Raw genomic sequence first — 27,553 nt, 5'->3', positions numbered from 1 at the left:
CCTGTAGTTTCTCGGGTTCCCCAGTTGCCTCGCCTATATAGATTTATATATATCTATATACGCCTATGTCTCCCAGCACAGCTGCAGGCGATACAAATTGCAATTTAAAATTAGCCTGTTATATTTGGCCAAAACGGTTCATCTCTCACCCTAATGTCTTGGCAGGGCCCAGACCCAAATGATTTTGTGGGCCCCTATATGGCCCGTAGGCTCGACAGGAACATCTTCCAATTCTGATATTTTTAGATATGCGAATTTTGAAGTCTAGAGAATAAAAAGGACATGTCCTAGATTTCATAATGAGGAAGAAACAGAACCAGGGCTAGACTTTGGTCTTTTCATAGCTATTAAAATGTATACTTCAAGATGATGCAGAAAAATCTTGGTCAGTCATGGATCTCTTTCAGTTGGACACTTGTCTTTCCAAAGAGAAACAACTATTAACCAGTCTTGGGGGACAGGGAGGTTGGTATTGGGAATGTTTACATTTTACCATCACATGCCCATTATCCAAGTATGCATGAGAAATCCACTTCCTTTCTCTTAAGCTCTCTTAGGAGGATAGAAAAGAGGACCAGGAGGAAGATGAGGAAAAGGAGGAGGAGGAGGAGGAGGAGGAGGAGGAGGAAGGGAAGGAGAGAGAGAAATATCAATTTGTTGTTAACTTGCCTTACTTGTTAAACAAGAGATGGTGAATCAACAAAATTCCTTCTGGCTCTAAAAAATTTGAGTCAGATGGATCTATTACCCTTTACCTATCCTACCACTAGAGGGCACTCACACACTGGGCTATGCTGCAGAGGTATCACCAGTGTCTGAGGTAACTTACAGGCTCTTTCCCATCCATGGCCTCCATCCATAGCCTTCTATTAGCTTCTGAAAGGGCCTGTAGAGTGATGGTTCCTGGCCTAAGGAAAGAAAAATGAGAAGTTGAAAGCAAAAAACTCATCTAAGAGAATGGAGTCTTGTGATCTAAGGTCCCCCTCAGCCCTGGGAAGTGTCACACTGAGTAGGCACAGGCATACAGAACTCAAATTTTTCAAAGTCTGTTTTACTCAGAAAACAAGAGAATATTTAGAGAACAGTAAGTTTGGGAACCCTGAAGGAGGGGCTATCTTGGCTAGGGTTGGGCAAGAAAATAGGAGGGCAGATGCCAGGACACCTCACCATAATATACACTTAAATTGGCCCTATACTGTTTGAGCCAAACTGAGGCTCTCCCTGCCCTCTCAGAAGCCAGCCATTTGGTCTGAGCTATAGGGGTGAGCATGTTCATCCTGGGCACATTCATCTCAGAAAAGTGGCTTTGCTACTTCCACCACCTAGGATGCCCAGGAGAATTTCTAATTGGCACAACATGCACAGTGGCTAACTTAAGCAATCTTATGACTAATAATAACTAAGAGTTACTAAATGCTCACTAGGTACCAGGTTCTGTTCTAAGCACTTTATAGGCATTAATTTATTTAATCTACCCAGGAAGCCCATAAAGCAGGTACTACAGAGGGTTTTTGTTTAAATCCTGTTTTATAGAAGCAGTAACTGAGGAATAGAGAGGTTACCTAAGTTAACATATTGGGTAAGTATAGTAGACCAGAATTTGAATTTAGTAATCCTGGCCTAGTAGCTATGTTCTTCCTTAACCATTACACTATAAGGCCTCTTCATCATGGCAGAGGGCCTCAATACCAATTTTATTTTACTTACTTGCAGGCTACCTATACCCAGAGATATCCCAAGTTGTTATATGTGTATTATCTTTTTCAACCTTCAAAAAACGAAACAAATTGGAAATTTGGGATTGACCATATTATTACAAGCATAAAGTCTCCTTGCATTCTTTACCTCACTGTGCCATTATGAGAAGCTTGCTCCTCTCACTACTTATATAAGATGAGACCTCTCTCAAGTCATGAAATGATAAGAACAATGATGAGAGACCTTGCAAAAGTCACTGGGCCTCTGTGGGCCTGTTTCATTATCCATAAGGTTGTTGAAACACACAAGTTGGGAGGTGCTTTCTAGTCCTGATATCATGGGATTCCTGTTCTACCTGCCCTTCCATCTCTTACTTCATTAAAGTACTCCTTAAAAAAGAACACTCTTAAATCATCTTTAAGGAAGAATCAATTGAAAACCAGGACTTGGCTTTGGATAGTGAATTCTTCACATCTACCTTTCTCTTAGAAACACCCAACCTTTTGGATATATTTAATGGGGCTAGAAAGTCTAGAAATCTTTGTAAAAGCAGCTATGTAGCTGAATCCTGCAGCCGGAAAGAAGGAAAAGAAGAAAATGGACAACCGACAGAAAAGCAGAAACTGAGGACCAGATATTACATTAAAACCATTCTGAAACTGAGCTTCCCTAACTGGGAAATCCAAAAGCCAGTATGTGTCCTTGCTTCACTTTACAGAGAAGCTAAATAAACAAGTACTATTCAGGAAGCATTTAGAGATTTTTAAGTGCTACAGAAAGTCAAATTCAAAGAACAATACTGTTAAGGAATAAAATGACAAAGTATAGAGTACTGACTTCTAGTCCAGGGTTTTCTATTCTGACCTAAGATAAATCCTTTGCCCTCCCTGAGGTCTCAGTGACCCATCTGGAACAAAAAAGCATACACAGAATATCTGCAGAAAAGTGTAGTAATTAAGAGTGCGAGCTTGGAAAGTAGAATGCCTGGATTTAGATCCTGGCTCTACCATTTTCCAGTTATATAATCTGACTTACTTACTTTCTATCTGTCTCCTTGTTTTCCTTTGTAAAATCGGGATAATAATACCCCCTACTTCATGTGACTGTGGTGAGGACTAAAGGACATTATCACTTAAAGGGCTGAGAACAGTGCTTGGCACATAGGAGGTATTCAGCAAATGTCAGCATTTGTGTTGCTGCTGCTGCTGCTGTTGTTATTGTTGTTGTTGTTGTTGTTATTATCATTATTATTATTATTATTATAACTGCCATTCAAGCTCTGATGGGCTATGAGCTTGTGGCTTCAAATAAAAAGCTATCCTATATTCCTGAAATATATATAAAAAAAAGACTCAAAACCTCCTTTGCTCTGTACTGCAGGGTGTCTGCTGCCTGCTGGGCAGCCTGATTTTGTTCCTTAGAGCAGAATGACTAGCCAGGAAAGACTTCACATCTCTCAGAAAACTCCACATGTGCAGAGGAACCTCAGCACCTGTTCAATGTTATCATTGACCCTCTATTTCACAGCACAGGTATTTTGCTTACAATACAGAATGGAATAAAGTTAAAAAGAACATAGGCTTTGGAGACCTACAGACCAGGGTGTGAGCTCAGCCTTGCTACTATGCGACTTTGATTTGAGATTAAATAAGAGAATGTTTTTTTAAAGTGCCCAATATGTGGTAACAAAAATTATAGACACATTGAAACTTTAACTCCTGGGTTCTAGTCTCAGAAATCCAGGGTATGAAAAAAATAGATTAAAAAAATGAACACCAAATTTATTATCTACCATGAGTCATACATAGCACGAGGTGCAAGATACATATATATGAATTGTCCTCAGCTTCTAACCTCAGAGCCAAATTATTTGTAACTGCTTGGGTCCATGGGAATATTATCAGCAAATACTTAGCTCCCAATTTAGGCTGAAAAGGTAATTAGAATGAAACTAATGGCAGAAAATTTTTATTTATTTTAAGCACCTTCATGCTGTAAAGCCAGAAACAGTAAAGGTTCATGAAAGGAAAGCCATAGCCAAAAGTCATTTTTCCCTTCCTACTGGGCCAGTAGCTTTGGGGAACATGAGTGACAGAATCATGGTTACTAGTAACTATATTTACTATCACAGTCATCTTTGATTAGGACCATCCATTATTAACCCCCCAAAAATTATCTTGGTTCACACACAGAAATTTAAAATAGGGAAACTGTAGTAACTTATTCCCAGACCAAAAAAGCCCTGACCTCTTAGACTAATCTTTATGAATCCAGTCACTGAAAGTTTTGTTCATATAATATTATTGTAATTGAACCTCCAGGTTCCTTTGTAGTAATATGATCAGTTTGTTAAATTATATTCTATTACTCAGTACCTACTTCATAGAAGCAACAGACTGAAATAAAATATAGAAGCCTATTTATTCACTGAAATTTGGATCAATCTCCCACCTACATAACATGTGTTTATCCAAAGTAATTCCAAATGCTCTCATTTTAAAATTTAAAGGTTAAATTTGCCTCTTACAAAATGTCCTCAGGTCAGGAAAAAAAAAGAGGGCACCAGAGAGAAACAAGTGAAACCAAGTCCAAAGTTTGTAAGCCTTGGCTGAAATCAGAAAGTTGATAATAAAACTATTTCCACTTTACATAAATATCTGCAAAGTAGGGAAAGTCTGTATGATGTTTGCACCAAGTGGAAGAAAATACTACTCCCCAGTACTACTATAACCCTCCATCGCATCTAGCTCCTATTAAAATGTCGTCCAGCCCAGTCAATATAGCTCAGTGATTGAGCATCGAGAAATTCACCGAGAGGTCGCTGGTTTGATTCCTGGTCAGGGCACATGCCAAGAGGGGGACAGCCAATTGACTATTCTCTTTCATCATTGTTGTTTCTATCTCTCTCTCCCTCTCCCTTCCTCTCTCTAAAATCAATAAAAACATATATATTTTTAAAAATGTGTTTCAATTCACTTGTTCTTATATGTTACTAGAGGCCCAGTGCACAAAATTTGTGCCCTGGGGCCGGGGGGGGGGGTCCCCTCAGCCCGGCCTTTGCCCTCTTGCAGTCCAGGAGCCCTCGGGGGATGTCCAACTGATGGCTTAACACATTAAACGCCAAGCCTGTTTTGTCTTCCTTTCCGTTTAGCCCATGGTATACGATTTCACCGATATGCTGGTGGCTGGAGATCTATGTAAGGTTGTGAAAAGACTGCATGTATATCTTCAGATATATTTCCTGTATGTATTTATTGCAATCTGTACTCTGTTTTCTTTTAGAAATGCTTTCTCTTCAGTCAGTTGTCTGTGGTTCGTGTTCCAGTGCAGTTTAAAATTTTTTTCTTTACCCATAACAGTGACAATGTCAGTAGAAGAAGCGTGTGAAAACGATTCAAGTGAAATTAGTTTCCCTAAAAAATGTCATAGAGTCGTTCTTTTTTCATCATCAGAGGATGAGGATGAGGATTTTAAAGAATGGCATGATCCGAGAGGTAATCAACCAAGGATTATGCCTTTCAACTATCTGTCTGGCTTTAGGATTGAAGACTTGAATGTAAAGTCATGTGCAACAGTAGAGAATTCTTATGAACTGTTTGTGCCTAATGAATTGTTTGAGGATATCGCCAAACAAATGAAATTATATGCGTCGCAAAAATTAGGGGTTGAAAACTCGCAGCATTTGTGTAAGTGGACTGTGACAAACAAAAATGAAAATGAAAAGATTTTTGGGTTGATTCTATGGATGGGACTAGTTAGACTACCATCTTTATGTTTATACTGGTCCCATGATCCTGCATCTATGCAAACTTTCCCCAAAAAATAATGTCAAGAAATAGATTTGAAATATTATTATGAATGCTGCATTTTTCAGACAATAAGGAGATAGATGTTTCCAATCATTTATGCAAAAGACAACTAATAGATAACATGGAAATAAATTTCAAAAAATATTATGATCCATCTGAAGCTATATGTATTGATGAATCTTTGATACCATTTCGTGGCTGCATAATACTTAGGCAATATATAAAACAAAAATGCCACAAATATGGTATTACATTATTTAAGTTGTGCTGTGGATCTGGGTACACGTATGCTTTTCATGTATATGCAGGGAAAAGTTTAGAAAAAGAAAATACAACACCAACTAATGTTGTAATGTCTCTTTGTAGAGATGTATTCAGTAAGGAACACACGTACACAGACAACTGGTACACAAGTTTAGATTTAGCATATAAATTACTTGATGATAATACTCATTTAGTAGGAACATTACGTTCAAATCAACGGGGAAATCCTCATGAAGTAACATCAAAGAAATTAAAACGTGGAGAAATTATAGTAAAAGAGAACAAAAAAGGAATAACCATTTTAAAATGGAAAGATAAGTGGGACATCTTACTTCATTCAACAAAACATACATCAGAGATGGTGAATGTTGAAAATAGATCAGGTCACTACTTGAAAGCAAAAATTGTAGTGGATTATAATGCAGGAAAAGCAGCAGTTGACATATCTGATCAAATGAGTGCCTATAATAATCCATTATGAAAATCCATGAAATGGTATAAAAAGCTAGCCTTTGAGCTCCTACTAAATACTGCTGTTCTCAATGCTCGTGTTTTATTTAAAAATATTAGCAAGAAGAATATGAGTATCACAGAATTTCGGGAGAAATTAGCTGTCCATCTAACAAATTGTCGGGATGAAGAAATTCCAAGTAGCAGTACTGTAAATATACCTCAAATATCTTGTCACAAACTGCAACAAAAAACTGGAAGAGTGTCTAAAGTTCAAAGATATTGTGAAAAATTCTACGAAGATAATGCAGCACGATTTGAATGAGATATTGCCAGAAAGTTGACAAAACAAGTTATAACATTCTGTGAAACCTGCACAGGACAACGATTTTTGTGTATACCGTGTTTTAATAATATTCATTAAAAAAAATTTTTTTGGTAACAAGTAATATTTAGGTACATTCTTTTATGATCTCCAAATTATTTAAAATTTATTAATAGAAGAATATAATTTTTTAAATTGTATATCGTCAGTCAACAGTGACTGACGTGGCCTGAATGAAAAGTATACTGTCAGTCATTAGTGACTGACGAGGTCTGGACAGAAAGTACAGTGAGTGACATGGTGCTTAATGTGTTAAGCAGGCAGTCGGACATCCTTAGTGCTGCTGCAGAGGCAGCAGAGGCTCCCGCCACTGCCACTGCACTCGCCAGCCATGAGCCCAGCTTCTGGCTGAGCAGCACTCACCCTGTGGGAGCACATTGACCAACAGGGGGCAGCTCCTGCGTTCAGCGTCTGCCCCCTGGTGGTCAGTGTGCATCATAGCGACCGGTCGTTCCATAGTTTGGTCAATTTGCATATTAGCCTTTTATTATATAGGATATTAGGAGATTTTAAAAAGAATGAGTTTTGTTATCTTGTCCTTTTTGCAACGTCATCAAACACTGACCTTTTGCATATATGATAGCAAATTAAATCCTAGGAATGACTTTTTCTGCCTAGAGCAGGTGAGGCAAAGCTGACTGAAGTTTGCATAGAGAGAACCAACACTGGGCCAGGTGTAACAGGGATCCCTGTGAAGGATAGCCAGAAGAGCCAATACAATAATGTCATGAATAGATTTGCTCATTTTCATCAACAAGAGATGACAGAGGAAAAGATCTACCCAGGCTCAGCATAGTACATGGGACATTGTTAATTCACACCAGCATAGCTTACCTTTCATTAGTTTCTATATCAAAACAGAACCTCTTGTCAATAGACTCTGTCTTCCTTCTCACACAGTACTTCAGGGTTAAGTCCAAGGGCCCCTGATAGAAGAGAAGAATTAATAGTCAATTTTGGGAAAAAATGTGCAAAAGCTTCTGCACCCTGTAGTGTCCTTCGTATCACTTGGAAGGCATCTGTCAGGGCAGCAGGAGCAATATATAGCCTCACTGAGAGCCTTTGTCCCTTCAGACGGTAGTTGCAGCAAGATGGTAGATGGTTTCTCCCTGTTGCAAAAATCAATAAATGGCTGAGATGAAAAGAAAATTATATTCAGAGTGGGCCATCACTCTTTTCCAAGTGCACTAGATTAAATAGGAAGCTCATTTCACATCATGTAAGGGGAGTGAAAGAGAAATAGGCTGCCCAAAATCACATTAAGTGTCCAAAATAAACTTTTCATTAGATGTCTAGGTAGGGAGATTGCTATGATTAGGTGGTTTTCTGCAACCTTCCTTCCATTAAAGTGGCTGATGGAGGAGGGGGGAGACAAACATTTCTCTTCCTCACTTCTAGACTCTTGAGGATGACAGGGCTTCCAAAAGCAATGACTCCAAAGATAGGGTAGGAGTAAGGAAAATAATTCAATGTGTGTATTAGTTAAGGTAGCATTTGGTATTTCGTATGTGCAGAATGGTTTGGCCCACCTTAGTCTTGTAGGCACTTAACAAGGCCAATGAAATCCACCTTTTCCACAGATTAAAATTCCCTGGTCCCACACTATTCAGTTTTCCTCTATTATTTCAACAGATACAATGTGGTATAGTTAAGAGAAGTAACATTTATTAATCTCCTACTAGGTGCCACATATTACACTAGGTATTCATAAACCAACTTTCTTCATAATCCTTGGAGGAAGCTCAGAGAAGTAAAATGGCTTACCCAAAGTCACCCATGTTGGTATAGTGAAAATGGCAATAAACTAAGAAGCTTAAAACCTGGGATCTTGTCTCAGTTAAGCCATTTACTAGCTACTGGTATATGACCCAGGGCAAATAATTTTCAGTCTCTGAATCTTAACTCCACAGTCTACCAGTATTAAATGAGATTAATACTACCCACCTTACTGTCTCAAATTCAGAAACACTCCCCAAATGCCAGGTCTATACCTAAGCACTGTACCATCTAAACTGGCCGGTACAGCTGATAATCCAATTATTTTCTCTCATTGACACACTCAACCACCAAAAGCTTATTCTTCTGCTGCTCCTGCACTATGCAAACTCAACTCTAAATTCATCATTCAATCTGCCTTCCCTGCCCCAGCACTTAGAATATCAAGCATTGTTAGTTGCTCAAGATGAGAGTGATTAACAACTGCATTATGTACGCACCCTCCCACTTTAAATTCTGAATTCCCTCACATTCAGTGGCATCACAGCTCAGGGGCCTACGTCTTGCCCTCCACTCCAGGTTCCCCTGCAACCACCCCCATCAGTGTAAAACTACTCTTATTTCATACATGAATCATGCTCTTTCGTGACTCCATAACTTTGCATATACTGTTTCCTCCACCTAAAATGATTATGTATATTATTTGCCTAGCTAAACTCTTACTTGTTCTACAACATGCAATTTAGTTTCATTTCCTCTAAAATCCTTCCCAAATCACATACATTGCCATTATATGTTTTCAACATTATATTAAAGCTTTATGTTTTCGTGAATGATTTCCCTACTTGACTGAGAAATCCTCAAGAATGTGGGCAATGTTTTATTTATCTTTATATCTCTAGCACATAATAAACAGCACTCAATAAATGTTTACTACATTATCATCCTTGCTATTTTTCTAAGAAGAAAAATGATACTAAGCAAAAAGTAATTTATTCAAGATCAAAAAGTTTCTATGCTACCCTGGCCAGCATGGCTCAGTTAGTTGGAGAATTGTCTCATGCACCAAAAGGTAGCGGGTTCAATTCTGGGTCAGGGCACATACCCATGTTGTGGGTTCAATCCCTGTCAGGATCCATGTTTCTCTCTCACATTGATGTTTCTCTCTCTCTCTTCTTCTTTCCCTCTTCCCCTTTCTTTCTCTCTCTCTCTCTCTCTCTCTCTCTCTCTCTCTCTCTCTTTCTCTCTCTCTCTCTCCTTCTTCTCACTTTCAAATCAATAAAAAACATATCCTCAGGTGAGGACTACAATAAATAAATAAATAAATAAATAAATAAATAAATAAATAAATCTATACTAATAATAGAGGAATATGCAAATTGTCCAGGATGCTGCAATGTCATGACCATTCAGCAGCGGCATGCACAGCAAACGTGGGTAAGTGGGACCTTGCAGCATTGCGGACAGGGGCGGGGCCATGGCGGGGGGGGGGGGTTAGGGAGGCACGTGCAGAGGAAGGCCTCTGCCTCAGGCCTGGCCTGGGGGTAGGGCAGTGGCGGAAGCCTTTGTCTTCACACGCCTGAGCTGGGGGTTGGGCAGGCATGCACAGAGGGAGGCCTCCACTGTGGGCCTGCCCCCAGGGGTCCACAGGAATCCGCCAGCTTCGGCTTACCTCTTTGGGGAAATCCATCGAGGAGCCACAGATGGATGGGCGGGGCCTACCTCTTTGGGAGGATGGATCCTGGAGCTCCCGCACTGTGACAGGGCACAGGCAAAGCTAGGGGATCCCCCCACCCGAGTGCATGAATTTCGTGGACCAGGCCACTAGTAATAAGTGAAAAACTATGGTACTAGGCCAGCTAGGATTTAAAACCAGTTCTTGAGACTCAAAAGGTAGCACTGTTTCTTCTTGCACAACTATCTGCCAGGGAAAGGATGAATATCTTATAAAACAGTTTTTGGGAAAGTGATCTGTAAAGTGAGCAGCACAACACAAATGGAAGTTGATAGGCTGAAGTAATAGGGAACACTGGTGAGTACCATAGTCAGAAAGAGGGCTAATTCCTCCATCTTCATATTCAGCTAACCATACCTCACAGTGTTACTGGGAGAGTAAATGAGGCACATGATGGAAAGTATTCAGCACCTGGCACACAGCAGACATTCAATACACAGTGGTTTTTTATGATATCATCATTGTCTCATTTGTTTATATTATTTGCCTTTCTGGAGCACAAGTTAATGACAGGAACTAAGTCAGAGAACTGACAAGAAGTCATTTCCAACTATAATTGAGGGAAATTCAAGTAATTACTTCCACCTCCCCTCCCTTCATAATAGAAAACCATGTTCCTCTTTCCATTCTATAAGGAATACCACAGTAAAACTACTAAGGCTGTGACAGGATTGTGGTTTTGCAAGCAGCCACTCAATGAAAAGGGAATAGGGGAAGATAAACTAAAAGGAGGGCTTGCTCTTAAATGCTAAGAGGAAATGAAAGAGGCATCCACTGCCTCTGTCTTGAGTTTTGCATTAGGCACCTCTGAGCAGGAGAGAAAGGGCCTAAATGAGCTTACTGTCTAAGAAAGAAACTTTCAAGTCCAGGATTTGGAAAGTAATCTATCTATATAAAATCCTAAGTGGCCAACACAAACGAAACAACTGAACGGATGACTGAACAGGCTGTGTGGGGCAACCAGGCTGGCAAGGGGGTTAGTGAGGGGCGACCAAACAACTGAGCAGCAGGCTGTGTGGGGTGACGAGGCCAGCAGGAGGGGCAGTGAGGGGCAACTAAATGACCTAACAGCAGGCTGTGTGGGGCAACCAGGTTGGCAGGGGGGTTAGTGAGGGACGACCAAAAGACTGAACACAGCAGGATGTGTGGGGTGACCAGGCCAGCAGAGGGAGCAGTGAGGGGTGGCCAAATGACTGAAAAACAGGCTGTGTGGGGCGATCAGGCCAGCAGGAGGCTTAGAGAGAGACGATCAAACAACTGAACAGCAGGCTGTGTGGGGAGACCAGGCTGGCAGAGGGGGGCAGTGAGGGGCGACCAAGCTGGCATGGGGGACAGTTGAGGGTGAACAGGCCAGCAGTGGGGGCAGTTGGGGGTGACCAGGCCAGCAGGGGAGGGGCAGTTGGTGGCAACGAAGCCTGCAGGGGGGGCAGTAAGAGGTGACCAGGCTGGCAGGGGGCAATAAGGGGCGACCATGCTGGTGGGTGGGGGGACAGTTAGGGGCAACCAGGCTGGCCAGGATGGGCAGTTGGGGGCGACCAGTTTGTCAGGTAGGGCCAGTTGGGCCCCCAGGCCCGCAGGCAGAGGCAGATAGGGTTGATCAGGCTGGCAGGAGAGCCAATAGGGGCGATCAGGCAGGCAGGCAGGCAGGCAGGTGAGCGGTTAGGAGCCAGCGGTCCAGGATTGTGAGAAGGATCCTGGATTGGAGAGGGTGCAGGCTGGGCTGAGGGGACCCCACCTCCATGCACGAATTTCATGCACTGGGCCTCTAGTGTATATATAAAAAGAAAACACTGCAGGACAGTATTGCTTATAAGCACTTGCCAGTCAGGTACATCAGCTCATTTCTAACAGAAAAGAAACAAGTTCAGTGCTTTGGAATCACATCTAAAGGTGCATTGGCAGACTGAAAAGTAAGGAAAATTTTGAAGTCATGAATGAGTAATAGGCCCATATGAAAACATGGATGAAGGTTCTGAAACACCTTCATACCATTTGGTATGCTTCATTAGAGTTGCATCCCATCTCCAGTTGACATTCGAAGCAGAGTAACAACATGTGTGGTTAAAGAACAAAAAAAGCAGTTTTTACTGATAAGGGTTTAATCTCCAACATTTACAGGGAACTCATACAACTTAACAAAAGGAAGATAAACAAGCCAATCAAAAAATGAGCAAAGGACCTAAATAGATACTTTTCAAGAGGACATTCAGAAAGCCAAGAGACATATGAAAACATGCTCCAAGTCACTAATCATCCGAGAGATGCAAATCAAAACAACAATGAGGTACCATCTCACACCTGTCAGAATGGCTATCATCAACAAATCAAAAAACGACAAATGCTGGAGAGGATGCGGAGAAAAGGGAACACTCCTACACTGCTGGTGGGAATGCAGACTGGTGCAGCCACTATGGAAGACAGTATGGAGTTTCCTCAAAAAGTTAAAAATGGAACTCCCATTTGACCCAGTGATCCCACTTCTAGGAATATATCCCAAGAAACCAGAAACACCAATCAGAAAGGATATATGCATCTCAATGTTCATAGCAGCACAATTTACCATAGCTAAGATTTGGAAACAGCCTAAGTGCCCATCAGCAGATGAATGGATTAGAAAACTGTGGTACATCTACACAATGGAATACTACGCTGCTGTAAAAAAGAAGGAATTCTTACCATTTGCAACAGCATGGATAGAACTGGAGAGCATTATGCTAAGTGAAATAAGCCAGTCAATGAAAGAAAAATACCACATGATCTCACTCATTTATGGATAATAAAGACCATTATAAACTGATGAACAAAAATAGATACAGAGGCAGAGCAGCATGGAACAGACTATCAAACTACAGCGGGAAGGCTGGGGAGGGTTGGGGGGCAAGAGGGGGGGGGGTAAGAGATCAACGGAAGGACTTGTATGCATGCATATAAGCATAACCAATGGACATAAGATACTGGGGATAGGGGAAGCCGGAGGAATGTCAAGAAGGGAAAAAAAAGGAGACGTATATAATACTCTTTGTAATACTTTAAGCAATAAAACAAAATTAAAAAATAAATAAATAAAATTACTGTAAAAAAAAAAATCCTGGAGTATGAGTTTGTGTGTGTGTGTGTGTGTGTGTGTGTGTGTGTGTTTGTGTGTTCCCAAAACTCCTGCAAAGGTAGGCAAAAGTGAGATGACAGAATAAAAGTTTTAGCTCTATGGTCTAACTTAACAAACATAACATAGCATATCAGGTTCTTCCAGATGAGTAAATTATATTCTGAGTATGTTAAAGTCATTTGCCACTTTGGAGAGTGGAGGAAAGTTTGGAGGGCAGAAGAAGAGGCATTAACTGCTTAAAGATATTTGAGTATTATTACATAGACTGTGAGGAGTAGGTTATTCCAATAGGTTTAGACAACAGACTAACTCTTTTAAAAAGAAATTTTGGTAAATTATTTATATTTTCAACTCTTGTTATTTAAAGGAATCCTATAATAGAGCCTTCTTAAAAGTAAGATATATTCTCCACTCACAATTCATCCATACTTTTGCAAATTTTCTTTGTACAATGTGACAGGCAGTTGTAATAATTTAGTAAATGGTATGAAAAAGTAGAGGCACTTTCCAAAGGCCTGACATAATTAACAGAGATCTTTTGCTCAACTGAGATGTATCTGGCCCAAAGAGAACATATGAAGCCATGGCTTCACATGACAGTGATGGATTTGCTTCTTTGAGACTAAGTCAACATATACTCTCTTCTGAGATGTAGTCATAGATGCATTGCAAAAAATGTGGCACCATAAAGAACTGACCTGCTTAGCGCCTGGCTTCTGCTCCATTGGTGTCATGGTGAGTGTTTTGGTCTCTTTCTCATACTGGCAGTAGTATTTCACCCAGGATATTCCCAAAGCCCCTAGAAAGAGAGGCAAAAGTGAGATAACAAATTAATTTTTTCGCTGCATGGTCAGTCCGACCCCAAGATGGAAGCTGTGTACACCTTGGCCTTCAGGGTCATGCTCCAGATCCAGCCCTATACATATGGAGATCTGAAACCTTATCAACTCTTTCCACATCTGCTCTGGCTTGCTCCAAATCATTCACCTTGCCATGTTCCCTATGAATGCTGCCACTACACATCTTATTGCATAAGCTGGAAACTTATCAACAGACATTCAATACAAAATGGCTTTTTATGATATTACTAGAGGTCCGGTGCATGAAATTTGTGCATGGGGGGGGGGGTACCCTCAGTCCAGCCTGCACCCTCTCCAATCTGGGACCCCTTGGGGGATGTCCAACTGCCAGTTTACGGCCCCCCCTGCCAGCCTGGTCGCCCCCAACTGCCCCCCTCTGCCAGCCTGGTCACCCCTGACTGCACCCCATGCCGGCCTGGTTGACCTCAACTGCCCTCCCTGCTGGCCTAGTTGCCCCCACTGCCCCCTTGTCAGCCTAATCGCCCCCATCTGCCCCTCTGCTGGTGTGGTCACCTCCAACTGCACCCCCCCACCGGCCTGGTCACCCCTAACTGCCACCCTCCTCACAGCCTGATTGTCCCACGCAGCCTGCTTGTTCAGTCATTTGGTCGTCCCCTACTAACCCCCTTGCCGGCCTGGTCACCCTACGCAGCCTGCTTGTTCAGTCGTTTGGTCATCCCTCATTAACTCCCTTGCCAGCCTGGTTGCTACATGCAGACTGCTTGTTCAGTCATTTGGTCATCCCTCACTAACCCCTCTGCCGGCCTGGTCATAGGCAGCCATCTTGTAAGGGTGTGAGGGTTAATTTGCATATTACCCTTTTATTATATAAAATCATTGTCTCGTTTATTATATTATTTGCCTTTCTAGAGCACAAGTTAATGATAGGAACTAAATCAGAGAACTGACAAGAAGAAGTCATTTGTGTTTTCAACACTGTATTAAAGCTTTATGTTTTCATGTCTGATTTCCCTACTTGACTGAGAAATCCTCAACAACTTTGGCAATGTTCCTACTTCCCTGTAATGTGCCCCATTTGATTGGTGGTTGGGTTCTGCCCATTCTATCCCCTAAATGTCTGTCTTTCAGCAGTCTCATAGTCTCCATCTCTTCTAGAACTAAATTAGTCCCACACCCTATTGCTGACTTATCTTTTTCATGTTTTATAAGATATTTCAAGCAAAATTAATCATAATTTTTCCAAGTAATTATTTCAGTGATCTTCTCTTTGGTTTCCCCCATCTCTGTTCTAGTCCATTCTTTCTAGTCCATTCTCTACTCTTTTGTTAGAGAAATATTTTAACTATATATCTCTGTTATTCTTCTCATTATAAACCATCCATGATTTTTCCATTATCTGAAAACTCCTTAGGTTGGCCCACAAAGTTCTTCATGTTATGATCGTATTTGCTGTTTCAACGTTGCCTTTTCTAATTTTATCTGTGTTCCAGTCTCATTGAATTTCTTTCAGTTACCAAATAAATATGTGACCGTATAATTTACCATCCATATTCAAGATATATTTAAGAGTGAATGGGGCACCACTGTTAATTACATCAGGACAACAGATATAAACCAGGACTATTTTTGGCAAATCAAGACCCTACAAATAAACTATATCCTCACACACCTCTGTGCCTTTATTCATGCAGTGGTATACACCTGGAATTTTATTTCCCCTTTTGTTTACATGTCAGGATCCCACTCATAATTCAAGTTCCAATTCGAACATAACTTTCTCAGTGAGAGTTATATATATATATATACACACACACACAAATAAAAGAGAAAGATGCAAATTGACCGTACCTTTGTGACGCCCACCAGCCAATCAGGAGTAAGTATGCAAATTAACCCAACAAAGATGGTGGGTTGCTTTGCATACGCAGGCTCTGAGCAACCGGGGGGTGTTCTGCACCGCCCCAGACGCTCCAGGCCTCTGGGCAGCGTGGGAAGGCGGAAAGGTGGCTCCGGGCCAGAGCAAAGGCAGTGCTGGCAGCCAGGGGAAGGAAGGCCCATTCTTGCACAAATCTTCATGCATTGGGACTCTAGTATGTATATATATACATACATACTAGAGGCCCGATGCACAAAATTCATGCAAGAGTAGGCCTTCCTTCCCCCTGCTGCTGGCACCGGCTTCCCTCTGGCACCCAGGACCCAGGATTCCCTCCAGCACCGGGACGCGAGTTTCCCTTCGGCCACCGGCAGGCACCCAGGACACAGGCTTTCCTCACAGTCCCGGCTTCATCTGGAAGGTTGTCTGGAAGGACGTCCAGTCTAATTAGCATATTACTCTTTTATTGTTATAGATATCCCTTATATATATGCTCAATGCATTTCATTATAATTATTAACATGCTTGTCCATCTTCCTCATCAAACTGTGTACTTCTTGAGGGCAAAAACGAAGGTTTTTCATTTTTTTGTATGCCTAATGCACTGAATATTATCTGGAAAAAAGGATGCTCAGTAAGCATACATTCAACTGAGTAGCAATGCCATATCTATTTGACAAATTAGAAAATGGGGACATAGAAGGATCATATAGCTAAATAGTATCAGAGCCAAGATTAGAAACCCATTATTCTATACTTCTTTTATAATATTACAGTGGTTCATAACCAGAGGCAATTTTGCCTCCCAGGGGACAGTTGGCAACATCTAAAGACATTTCAGATTATCACACCTAGGGAGTTCTATTAAAATAAATGGGGAGAGATGCTGCTAAACATCCTATAATACATAGTATGCCCCCCTCAGAACAAAGAATTACCGATCCCAAAATGTCAATAGTGCTGAGACTGAGAAATCCTGCAATGCAGAGTTAAAGGAATGAATCTGACAAATGGAAGAACACATCTTTGAAAATCATAAAACTTTAATTGCTCTAAGGGAGGAAAAGCAAAATAACACCACTGCTACGATATTATGCTTTGTGTATTGCAGTGGTTTTTGCCACTGGTAACCTCTGGGTAGCCTCTTTTGCCTATTCTCCAGGTAGAATAATTCTGGGAAGGGAATAAAATCATAGGCTTTATGGGCATTAGGTCATAGTTCATAAGGAAAATCAAACAGTATATACATGTTTCCATAATGTAATTTAGGAGGCAGGAAAACTTGAATCATCTGCAATGTTTGGTGAATGGATAAGTTAACACATTTTCCTTGGCTATCAGTGAACAATTGCCTTGCCCACTGAAATCACAATGGTTATTTAGTGCTTTATGGGCAACCATGTAATCCTAAGGCAGTGGAAGTTACAAAGTATGGAGGTAGGAGCATAGGTTTTGACTTTTCGTACACATGAGTTTACTCGTAGGCTGCTACTTGACAGTTGGCTGACTTTCAACTAGTGATATCTCTACGCCTCAGTAGTCTCATGTGAAAAATGTCTCCGACAAAATGGTTTCAAAGATTAAATGAGATACAGTACTTAAAGCACTTAGTAGGTATAATAAATATTATTTTTCTGCCTCGGTTCCCCTAGCTCCCTTTTTGCCCCAGTAAAAGAGTCATTAAAATAACTAAATGATTAACAATCCCCATTTTGAATCTCAGAGAAAACCTGCGGTCTTATTATCCCAGAGCCTTTGGAAAACAATTCCTTAACTTTCCCCTCTAATTTATCCTTCCTTTTTATTTTCACTATTCCAAGACTTCTCTCCAAAGAGGTATAGTTCTCAGGTCTGTGATCATTATTGATGCCTGAAGTTTGGAAGGGCGAAGAAGCAGTAGGTGCTTGCCTACTTAAAACCAGTGGGTATCCTGTATTCCCACTTACATTTCTCTTGGGTATAGAGATAGCCTTCAATTGTTGGCTGTCCTGGAAGTTTGCAGGTCTGGGGAGCCTCTTTCATCCTTTTCTTAAGTTCTTCCATCTCTTCTCGAGTACTGGAGAAATGATTTCTTGTCTGTCAAGACATTATCATCATCATCATCATCATAAATAAGCAATTTTTGGTCAGAGACCCAGAGTTTTCTTGGCTCTTATCATATGTTACAACACAGCAATATAAATAGCAGTGTACCCATAAAACCACATTTGGGAGATTTTTTTTCTAATAGGAATCGCATAAGACTGAAATAAATAAGGGTTCTTAGAATTCTGAGCATGAGACTGACGACTGCTTCACCAAGAGAGCAACTTCTAACTTCTGCCTCAAGTAAAGTTACTGCCTACCGAACTCTGATATAAATTCTGACCATTAGAGGGTGCTTTCTTTGAAGATAGGTGAACAGAAAACCTATGTTTTCATAACCATGAATAACAAAAGCTAATGGTAAGAAGTAATATTCTAAAAATTCAAAACTAAAACACAGTGGCAAAATACAGTTTGAAATGTGGGTATAAAAATCATTAGAAGTCCTTAGCATTTAATCTCAAGATTGTCACATGAGAAAAGAAAAAATGGTGATCGAACAGGTAGACCTGTCGTGCACCAAGGCCATACAGGAAATACAACTAATTTGGAGCGCATTCATCTGGAATTACCAATTGAGGTCCAGCTGAGGAGGCGACTTATATCAAGGAAGGACAGAAAACACGTGGAGACATGTAGGAAGGGTGAGGTCACAAGAGGAGCTGACCCAGTTCCCAGGGGTGGCAGGCCAGAGGGGCCGAGAGAGGAAGGAGCACTGGGTTACAGGAGTGTCTGTTCCCTCAGAAGATAGAGGCTCGGAACTCAGGCTGGCATCCACAGCCCGGAGCACCAGAACCAAGATCCGAGGCCCACATAACATCCAGCCATGAAAGGTGGCAGGGTTGCTGGCTGCAATGGAATCTGGAGTAGGTAAACCTGAGTCAGTTGGAGAGACAGCCTGTTTCGTTTCGTTGTTTTTTGTTGTTGCTGTTTGTTAACCCCAGAGCACAGGAGTATTCATTTGCAGCTACTCACTTGAGACTTTGGTGCAGGGAGGGAGGTGTGGACTTCAGGTGCCTAAGGAGAGGCTGAGTAGAAGCATTACAGGGAGATGTGGAAAAGCAGCAGCCAGAAGTATTTCGTTGTAGGCCCCGAAAACTAAAGGGCCATTTTTGCTGAGAGGAACTAGCTGCTCCCAGTAGCCACATGGCAAGAAAAAAAGAAAAAAAAACTGCCCTAGGTGATACACCTGTTCCACCATCAGGATCCCTGCATGCCAGATCCTGCATTTTGACCTTTTTCGAGGAAACAAAAGCAAAGGCCAAGCCTAGGGGTTTGAACAATCTCAGGAGCATCATGACTGGATTACAGGAGGGGCCACCCACCCCACTATGCAGGAACCAGACTGGTTACTATCCCTGCACAGGAGAGCTGATATAAACTCCAGGTTTCCAGCCAACCCCACTAGTCTCCATACAAGGATCTCTGCCTAGTCAAGGGCAGAGTAATATTTTGGGCCACTCACGGAGGAATAGCTCTGGGACTGAGAAACACACCTACCACATTCCCTGAAAACTAAACAGCACCTCCCCCATCTAGAGCCCTTTCAGAAACAGAGTTTTGAGTGATTAAGATTGACATCTGGATAGCAGGCAAAGGCAGGCAGAAGTGGAGCCCAGGGAACCAGGAAAAGTTTGCTGACTCAGCCCTACGTCCTATGCTGCTAACAAACCTGTTAGAGGGCAGATTGGCCCCTCCTGTATGCAGCCAAGGCCTATGGAGACAGACACAAATGGTGCATATGTGGGTCACTTGGAGTTTCAAGCAGGTTGCTGAAAGCCAAAGGAGGTCAGTTCCTGACAGTGCTTAGCACCCAAGTACCTCACAGGAGCCCAGAATTGGCAGACAGAAGGGTGGGATCCAAAGAGAGCTCCCATGGGACACTAAACTTGGCTAAAATGAATGCCACTTCACTTTTTTTCTCCCTTTTGTCTTCTCTTTTCTTTCTTTTCTTTTTTTCCCTTCTAAAATTTATCTTTATCTATCTGCTTTATTGATTTGTTATTATTCTAGTCTCCATTTTTTCCTTCATATATCTAATTTTCCTCTTCCCCTTTCCTACTCAACTTTTTTCTTTTTTTATTACTATTTTATTTTCTCTTTTCATTCTCTCTTTTCTTTTTCTCCTGATTTCTCATCTTATTTTTTCCTTGTTTTAGGTCAATCTGCTTTCTCCTCTAATTTACTTTTCAAATTTTTTCTTGTATTTTATTTTCATTTATCTCCCTCCTTTATTTTAAACCATTTTCTTTCATCTATTACCCCAATTCTTTATTCTTATTTTCTTTATTTCAGCTCTGCATCTACATATTCCATACTCCCTTTTTTGTTTGTTTGTTTGCTTTGTTTTATTTTCTCCTCATAATTTTTCTTTCTTTTTTTCTATCACTATTGCTCTCTTTTCTCTTTTGCAATTCTCTATTTTCTGGTCATTGCTTTTGTTGGTGCTGTAGGGGTCTTGTGTGCATTTTTGTTTTATTTCTTCTGTTTTGTGTTTTGTTGTGTTATATTTTATTCTGTTCGGTCAGCATCTCCATGACAGCTCACAAGATGTGGTTGGGGTGAGCCACATAGCCAGCCAGCCTGAGAGGAGACTCCATCCACGAACAGGATAATAACATTCAAGACCCAATTACAACATGAGAACCCAAATAGCTCAAACAAGGGGGATTCCTAGAGGACCCAGCTCAGAAGATCTAAGAGACCACACCACTGGGTACCACAAAATATCTACTACATAAGACCACCCACACAATCTGGGAGGCACAGCAGTTTGATCTAACACATAGAAACAAAAACAAAGGGATAGCAAAAACGGGGAGACAAAGATATGAAAGAAAAGGAGGAATTGCCAGAAAAGGAATTAAATGAAATGGAGGTAAATAATTTATCAGATAAAGAATTCAGAGTAATGGTGATAAAAGTGGTCAAACAATTCAGTTAGACCTATAAGCAACTTAATGAGAACTATAAGGGTCTTAATGAGAGCTACACCAACATGAAAAGAGAGGTTGTAACAATAAATAAGAATCAATTGGAAATAAGGAATGACATGGCTGAAATAAAGAACACCCTAGAAGGATTCAACAGTAGACTAGAAGAAGCTGAGGACTTAATCAGCAAATGAGAAGATAATGTAGAAAAAAACAACAAATCCATTCAGACCAGCAAATGGGGAAAAAAAAATTTTAAAGCAAGAGGGACTCTAAGGGAGCTTTGGGACAACATGAAACATAACAACATTCGCCTTATAGGGGTACCAGAAGGAGCAGAATCTAAGAAAGGAATAGAGGACCTGTTCAAAGAAAGAATGGCAGGAAATTTCCCTAAATTGGTGAAAGAAAAAGTCACTCAAGTTCAGGAAACACAGAGAGTCCCAACAAGTTGAACTCCAAAAGACCAACCTAGGCACATATTAATTAAAATGGCAAACATTAAAGACAAAGAAAGAATCTTAAAGGCTGCAAATGAGAGACAAAGTTACCTACAAGGAAGCTCCCATTAGACTGTCAGCTGACTTCTCAATAGAAACACTTCAGGCCAGAAGGGAGTGGCATGAAATATTCAAAGTATCACATGATCTCACTCATATGTGGAATCTAATAAACAAAATAAACTTATGAATAAAATAAAACCAGAGACATAGAAGCATGGAACAGACTGACGAATTTCAGAGGGAAGATGGGAGAGAAGTGATTAACTGGGGAAATTATATGCATATACTCATCACCCATGGACACAGACAATAGAGCAGTGAAGGCCTGGAAGGGGAGGGTATGGGGAGGAGGGGGTCAATGTGAAAAAGTAAAACACAAACAAAGGGGACATCTGTAATACTTTCAACAATAAAAATAAATTTTAAAAAAATATTATCAAATGACAGTGACAAAGGTGATCTGAGCTACCCTATCTAGTTGGACCCATTCTAGTCACTGTCCTCTAAATGAGTTAACCATATATATTAATGCAAAGGCTTCTAAAACTCATACTTATCAAGTTATATTTGAAAGAAGATTTAAATGATTAACTTGGTTATAGGAATACTTTGTAAATCAGAAGAAGATAAGGGCTCTCACATTCTGGTGAAGGAAATTACCCAGTAATGAGAGTCCCCCAAAAGAAAAACAACAACAATAGCAACTGTATGTCAGGATCCTCCTAAACAAACAAGTCAAAATTTATTTCCACTGCCACTTACCATTTTCATCTAAAAATACACCTATAAATTTCATGTAATGAAACAACTAGTTCAAAGTTACTGCCTCAGTGATGCCTTCTTTTACTATACTAGTTGGTCAATTATTAAACTCTCTGTGCATCTTTGAAATTTTTGGTCTTAATTTTATTATAGCATTTATCAAAAGGCATTATGAGTTATCTGTGGTTATGTCTCTCTCCACCAAGAGACTGTATATTCATTGAAGACATAAAAATTAACATTCCTCATTGTATGAGGCATGTTACAATACCTGGCACACCATACATATTCATTATACCCACAAGCATTCATTAAATGAATAAATAAATAAGAAAAAAATGTGACAAGAATGAGAAGGCTGTGCCTATGCCCATCTATAAGGGCCAACATGGGAAAGAAAGTGGAGAAAACCTTTAAAAATAATCTAGTTAACTCTAGTAATATGTAGTGAAAAAAGGGATAGAGGCGGAAATGGGCATTCATGGCAATAAAACCCACAATGAGAGTGTCTTGATTGATAAGCAGGGAAGTAGCATAAAACCTGTGCATAAACAAGCCAATAACTGAGCTCTGATCTGGGAGAGAGACAGCAAATTAACAACTCTTAATAAATATTGGATAAAGTTGTCAGTGGGTAGAAGGGTGGGTTTCAGCAACAGTCAGTGCCAAAGACAGGGAAGAGCTAATAATGGAAGAGCAAGAACCGTCCAGTACACTAAAATATCTGTGATCCACACCAGTGTGTCTTGACAAATTGGCTGGGGTGCAAAAACCTAGAATTCTAAAGTCAAGGTCATCAGGGTTTAAATCCAATTGTAATGCAGAGTCAAGTGAAAAAACCCATATGCAAACTTACATTCTGCAAACTTAGCTGGAGCTTTTGTTTGTAAGGGAGGAAATCCTGTGTGAGCTCCACAGTCAAGTTGTTGGAAATGAAGAGGCTATGGAGAAAGGCCAAAACCTAGGGAAAACATGTAAAAATATCTTTATCACAGTGCCTTCTTATTGATCAAATAAAGAAAACAGAAGCACAGAAAAGAAATTCCACACAGTGTTTACCCAGTATAGTGTTAAAATCAGTCATGCAAACACAAACATGTCTACACATAGCTATTGTCTTACCAGGATAAACATTTACACTGAAATCAGTTCCAGAAAATAAGGACTACTAACAAATTTATTCATTCAGATCCTTTTAAGATAGCATATAAAACCATTCATAATTTTGACTGCATGAAGACAGACTGTGTCTTTTCTCTCTAAATCCTAAGGATTAGCACAGAGTAGGCACTCAATAAATATTTGTTGAATAGGTAGCTAAATAGATAAACGAATAAAGTAAACATCTGTACCTTTATGAAGACTGCCATAATGCTAAAGAATTCAAAGAGCCTAAACCCCAATTTTAAATTAGAAAAGTTTTGAGGGAGTTGCAGAAGACATACAATAAATAAAATATTTTAATGCCCAAAGTGCTTGACCCCATTAAAAATCAAATATATATATAAATAAAAACAAAAAAATTATGAATTCAATCAAATATAAACATTTAAAAAATAATGATCAATGTTGGCAATAGTGAAGTATAATAAAAAGTACTAAAAATTGCTCTATAGTTTTTAGAAAGTAAACAGGTAAGAACACATAAAATGCACACACACCATATACATATAAACACATATGTATATATAAATACATATATATATATATATATATATATATATATATATATACACACACTAATAAAGAGCTAATATGCTAATGGTCGATACGCCGTAACGGTAATGACCAGTCATTAGCATATTACCTGGGGCATTGCTCTGGAAACTGGGTGGCAGCAGGGAGGCCCCAGAGGAGGCGGGACCATCCTGTGCCAAGGAGGCGGGACCATCCCGAGCCAAGGAAGGCAGGGGTGAGAGCGCACAGCGCCCCCCTCACCAGTCCTTCACAACCCACCACTTGCACTCTCCACGGCCCACCTGCTAGGGGAAGGAGCACAGTGCAGCAGGCGGGAGGCTTCCACACTCCTCTGGCGCCATGATGGGGCGGAGTTGCCACATTGCTCCAGAGATGGGGCAGAAGCGGGGAGGAGCCCAGAGAAGGCGGGACCAGCCCATGGCTACTAGAGGGACTGAGGGCGGGGCTTGAAGCAGCCAGAGAAGGCCAGAGGGTTTGGGAGCTGGGCTAGGCACGCTGGAGCTCTGCGTGGACAGGTTCGGGTATCAAGGCAGGGCAGGGCCACGCTATTTCAAATCGCACGCTGGGTTCCTAGTACACACACACACACACACACACACACACACACACACACTGAGTGGCCAGATTATTATGACCACTTTTTGCCTTCAATACTGAGGTGATTCTTCTTGGCATTGACTCCATGAGATGATGAAAGGTGATGCGAGGAATCTGACACCATGCCTGATGAATAGCACTGTCCAGTTCTGTGAAATTTGATGGTTGTGGAACCAGCTGCCTGATGGCTCTTTTAACTTCGTCCCACAAATGCTCAATTGGATTGAGATCTGGTGACTGTGGGGGCCACCTAAGCAAGGTAAAGTCTCCATTATGTTCTTGAAACCACTCCTGCACAATACGAGCACTGTGGCATGGCGCATTGTCTTGTTGGAAGAAGCCATCTCCATTGGGATACACCATCAACATGATAGGATGAACTTGATCAGCAATGATACTTAGGTATGTTATGCTATTCAGACATTGTTCCGCATGAATTAAAGGGCACAAATCATGGCAGGAAAACATGCCCCAAACCATAACACTGCCCCCACCAGCTTGAAGGGTTGTACTCATGCATGTGGGGTGCATGGTTTCATACTGTTTCCGCCAAATTCTCACTCTGCCTTCTGCATGATGCAACTGGAAACGTGAGTCATCGGACCACATGACTTTTTTCCAATGCTCGACTGTCCAATCCTTGTGTTCCTGTGTGAATTGGAGACGTTTTATCTTGGTAACTGCAGACAGCAAAGGTGTTCGAACAGGCCTTAGGCTTCCATATCCCTATGATGCAGTGTACGACTAATTTGCCTACAAACATCAGGTGGTCACAATAATCTGGCCACTCACGTTCCAATATATCCCACGTTCAAAGGCTATTAAATCGCGTTGTTTACCCATATCTTCAGAAAAAAATCACTTCTACTGTCGTGGTAAACAACCTGCTTCCCTATTTATAATGGTCTGGCCCTCTAGCAACTTCAGTGCGGAATTATAGCTAATTTGCCAATAAACGTCAAGTGATCATAATAATCTGGCCACTCAGCATGCGCACGTGTGTGTGTGTGTGTGTGTGTGTGTGTGTGTGTATCTGGTAAACACATACAAAACTATATATAAACGCATATATATATGTGTGTGTGTGTGTGTGTGTGTGTGTGTGTGTGTGTATCACACACAGTACTATACACAATCTTCCTGTTTCTTTCCCAAGGTTTCCCATCTCAGGAAATTACACTACCCAATCAGTCAATCAAACCAGAATGTAAAGAATAAGATCTGATTTCTCTTTCACTCTCATCTCAATCTATTCTATCAATAATTCCTGTCAGTTTTGCTTCCAAATATGTCTCTAATCCAGCCACTGTTTTCTATTTCCACTACTGCTGGAGGCTAATTCCAGCATGTCATAAATGCAAGAAGTTTCATCAAAAGGTTTTTGGAACTTAAGGCTTCAACAGGGCTAAAGAATCATATATTACCTGCTGCTGGAATAGCTGAAAGCATTTCCCCAAACCTGAAAATCTACCTGCAGCTGGCCAAAAGGCTGAACAGCTGTAGGGATTTCCTCAAACCTGAAAATTTGCATATATTATTGCCTGCTACTGAGACAGCCAAAGGCAGTTCCCCAAACTGACAATGCCTACTGTATACCAAACCTTAACCTTTGAGATTATATATATATATATATATATATATATATATATATATCCTATCTAATAAAAGAGAAACATTGTAATTAGCGTATGACCGCTACCCTTCCCATTGGCTAATCAGGGCGATATGCAAATTAACTGCCAGCCAAGATGGCGGCCGGCAACCAGGCAGCTGGAAGCGAACAAGAGGCTTGCTTGCTTCAGTGAAGGAGGACTCCAACGTTCCCCGCCTGCCTTGCCGGCCTCTGAGCTGGCAGTTTGAAACATTGTAACAAATATAGAAGTTAAACAAAACCCCAGAAACTAAACAAAACCCCAGAAACCAGCTTTCAGCCCGCCGGGATCTCAGAGCTGGAGATGATACAGTGTTTCGATTATAGAACCCAAACAAACCAGATACCTGCTTTCAGCAGCAGAGGACTTGGCCCAGAATAAAAATAAAAAAAAAATAAAAAAAGGAGCGGTTGGGAGCTTCAGTCACCCACCAGCCTGAAAACAGCCCTCAGCCTCTCACCCAGACAGGCCAGGCACCCCAGTGGGGACCCCCACCCTGAAGGGTGTGTGACCAGCTGCAAACAGCGATCATCCCCTCATCCAGGCTGGCCAGGCACCCCAGTGGGGACCCCCACCCTGATCCAGGACACCCTTCAGGGCAAACCAGCCAGCCCCTACCCATGCACCAGGCCTCTATCCTATATAGTAAAAGGGTAATATGCCTCCCAGCACCGGGATCAGCGGAGCAGCAAGGCCTCCCGGCACCGGGATCAGCGTGACAGGGGGCAGCGCCCAAAGCCCCTGCTCGCCCTGCGGCTCTGTGTGTGACAGGGGGCGGGGCCACAACCTCCCTATCCGCCCTGCTCTGTTTGTGACAGGGGAAGGCGTCCCAACCCCCTGGTCAGCCCTGCTCTGTGCCTGATAGGGGGGAGCTCCCCAACCCCCTGATCGCCCTGCGGCTCTGTGTGTGACAGGGTGCGGCACCCCAACCCCCCCCCCCACGGGCCCTGCTCTGTGTGTGACGGGGTAGAGCCATAACCTCCCCATCAGCCCTGCCCTGAGTGTGAGAGTGGCGGCACCCCAACCCCCTGATCCGCCCTGCTCTACGTGTGACAGGGGGCGGTGCCCTAACTCCCCTATCGGCCCTACTCTGTGCATGACAGGGGGGAGCTCCCCAACCCCCTGATGGGCCCTGCTCTGTGCGTGACAGGGTGGAGCTCCCCAACCCCCTGTGGGCCCTGCTCTGTGCGTGACAGGGGGGAGCTCCCCAACCCCCTGATCGACCCTGCTCTGTGCGTAACAGGGTACGGAGCCCCAACCCCCTGATTGGCCCTGCTCTGTGCGTGACAGGGGGTGGCGCCTCAACCTCCCCATCGACCCTGCCTTGAGTGTGACAGGGGGCGGTGCCCCAACCCCCCAATTGGCCCTACCCAGAAGTGTGACTGAGGGTGGCATCGCAACCTCCCAATCCGCCCTGCTCTGTGCATGACAGGGGGCGGCGCCCAAATTCCCCAATCGGCCCT

The 27,553-nt window shown here is 41.8% G+C and overlaps 1 protein-coding gene across 2 annotated transcripts in view; it reads right to left on the bottom strand.

Moving 5' to 3' along the window:
* OPHN1 (oligophrenin 1) overlaps positions 1 to 27,553 on the bottom strand; it is a 489,623-nt gene that overhangs the window by 242,362 nt on the left and 219,708 nt on the right. For both annotated transcript variants that reach the window (XM_006082933.3, XM_006082934.3), the window contains exons 8-12: positions 23,000 to 23,104; positions 17,807 to 17,936; positions 13,862 to 13,962; positions 7,441 to 7,532; positions 830 to 908 (exon numbers count right to left, since the gene is read on the bottom strand). In XM_006082933.3, the coding sequence (XP_006082995.1) occupies positions 830 to 908; positions 7,441 to 7,532; positions 13,862 to 13,962; positions 17,807 to 17,936; positions 23,000 to 23,104 (507 nt within the window). The remainder of the gene's footprint in view (positions 1 to 829; positions 909 to 7,440; positions 7,533 to 13,861; positions 13,963 to 17,806; positions 17,937 to 22,999; positions 23,105 to 27,553) is intronic.

This window comes from Myotis lucifugus, unplaced genomic scaffold (assembly GCF_000147115.1).
Source record: "Myotis lucifugus unplaced genomic scaffold, Myoluc2.0 scaffold_4, whole genome shotgun sequence".
In the NCBI taxonomy this organism is placed as follows: domain Eukaryota; kingdom Metazoa; phylum Chordata; class Mammalia; order Chiroptera; family Vespertilionidae; genus Myotis; species Myotis lucifugus.
This window is presented reverse-complemented; position numbering and strand designations above follow the sequence as displayed.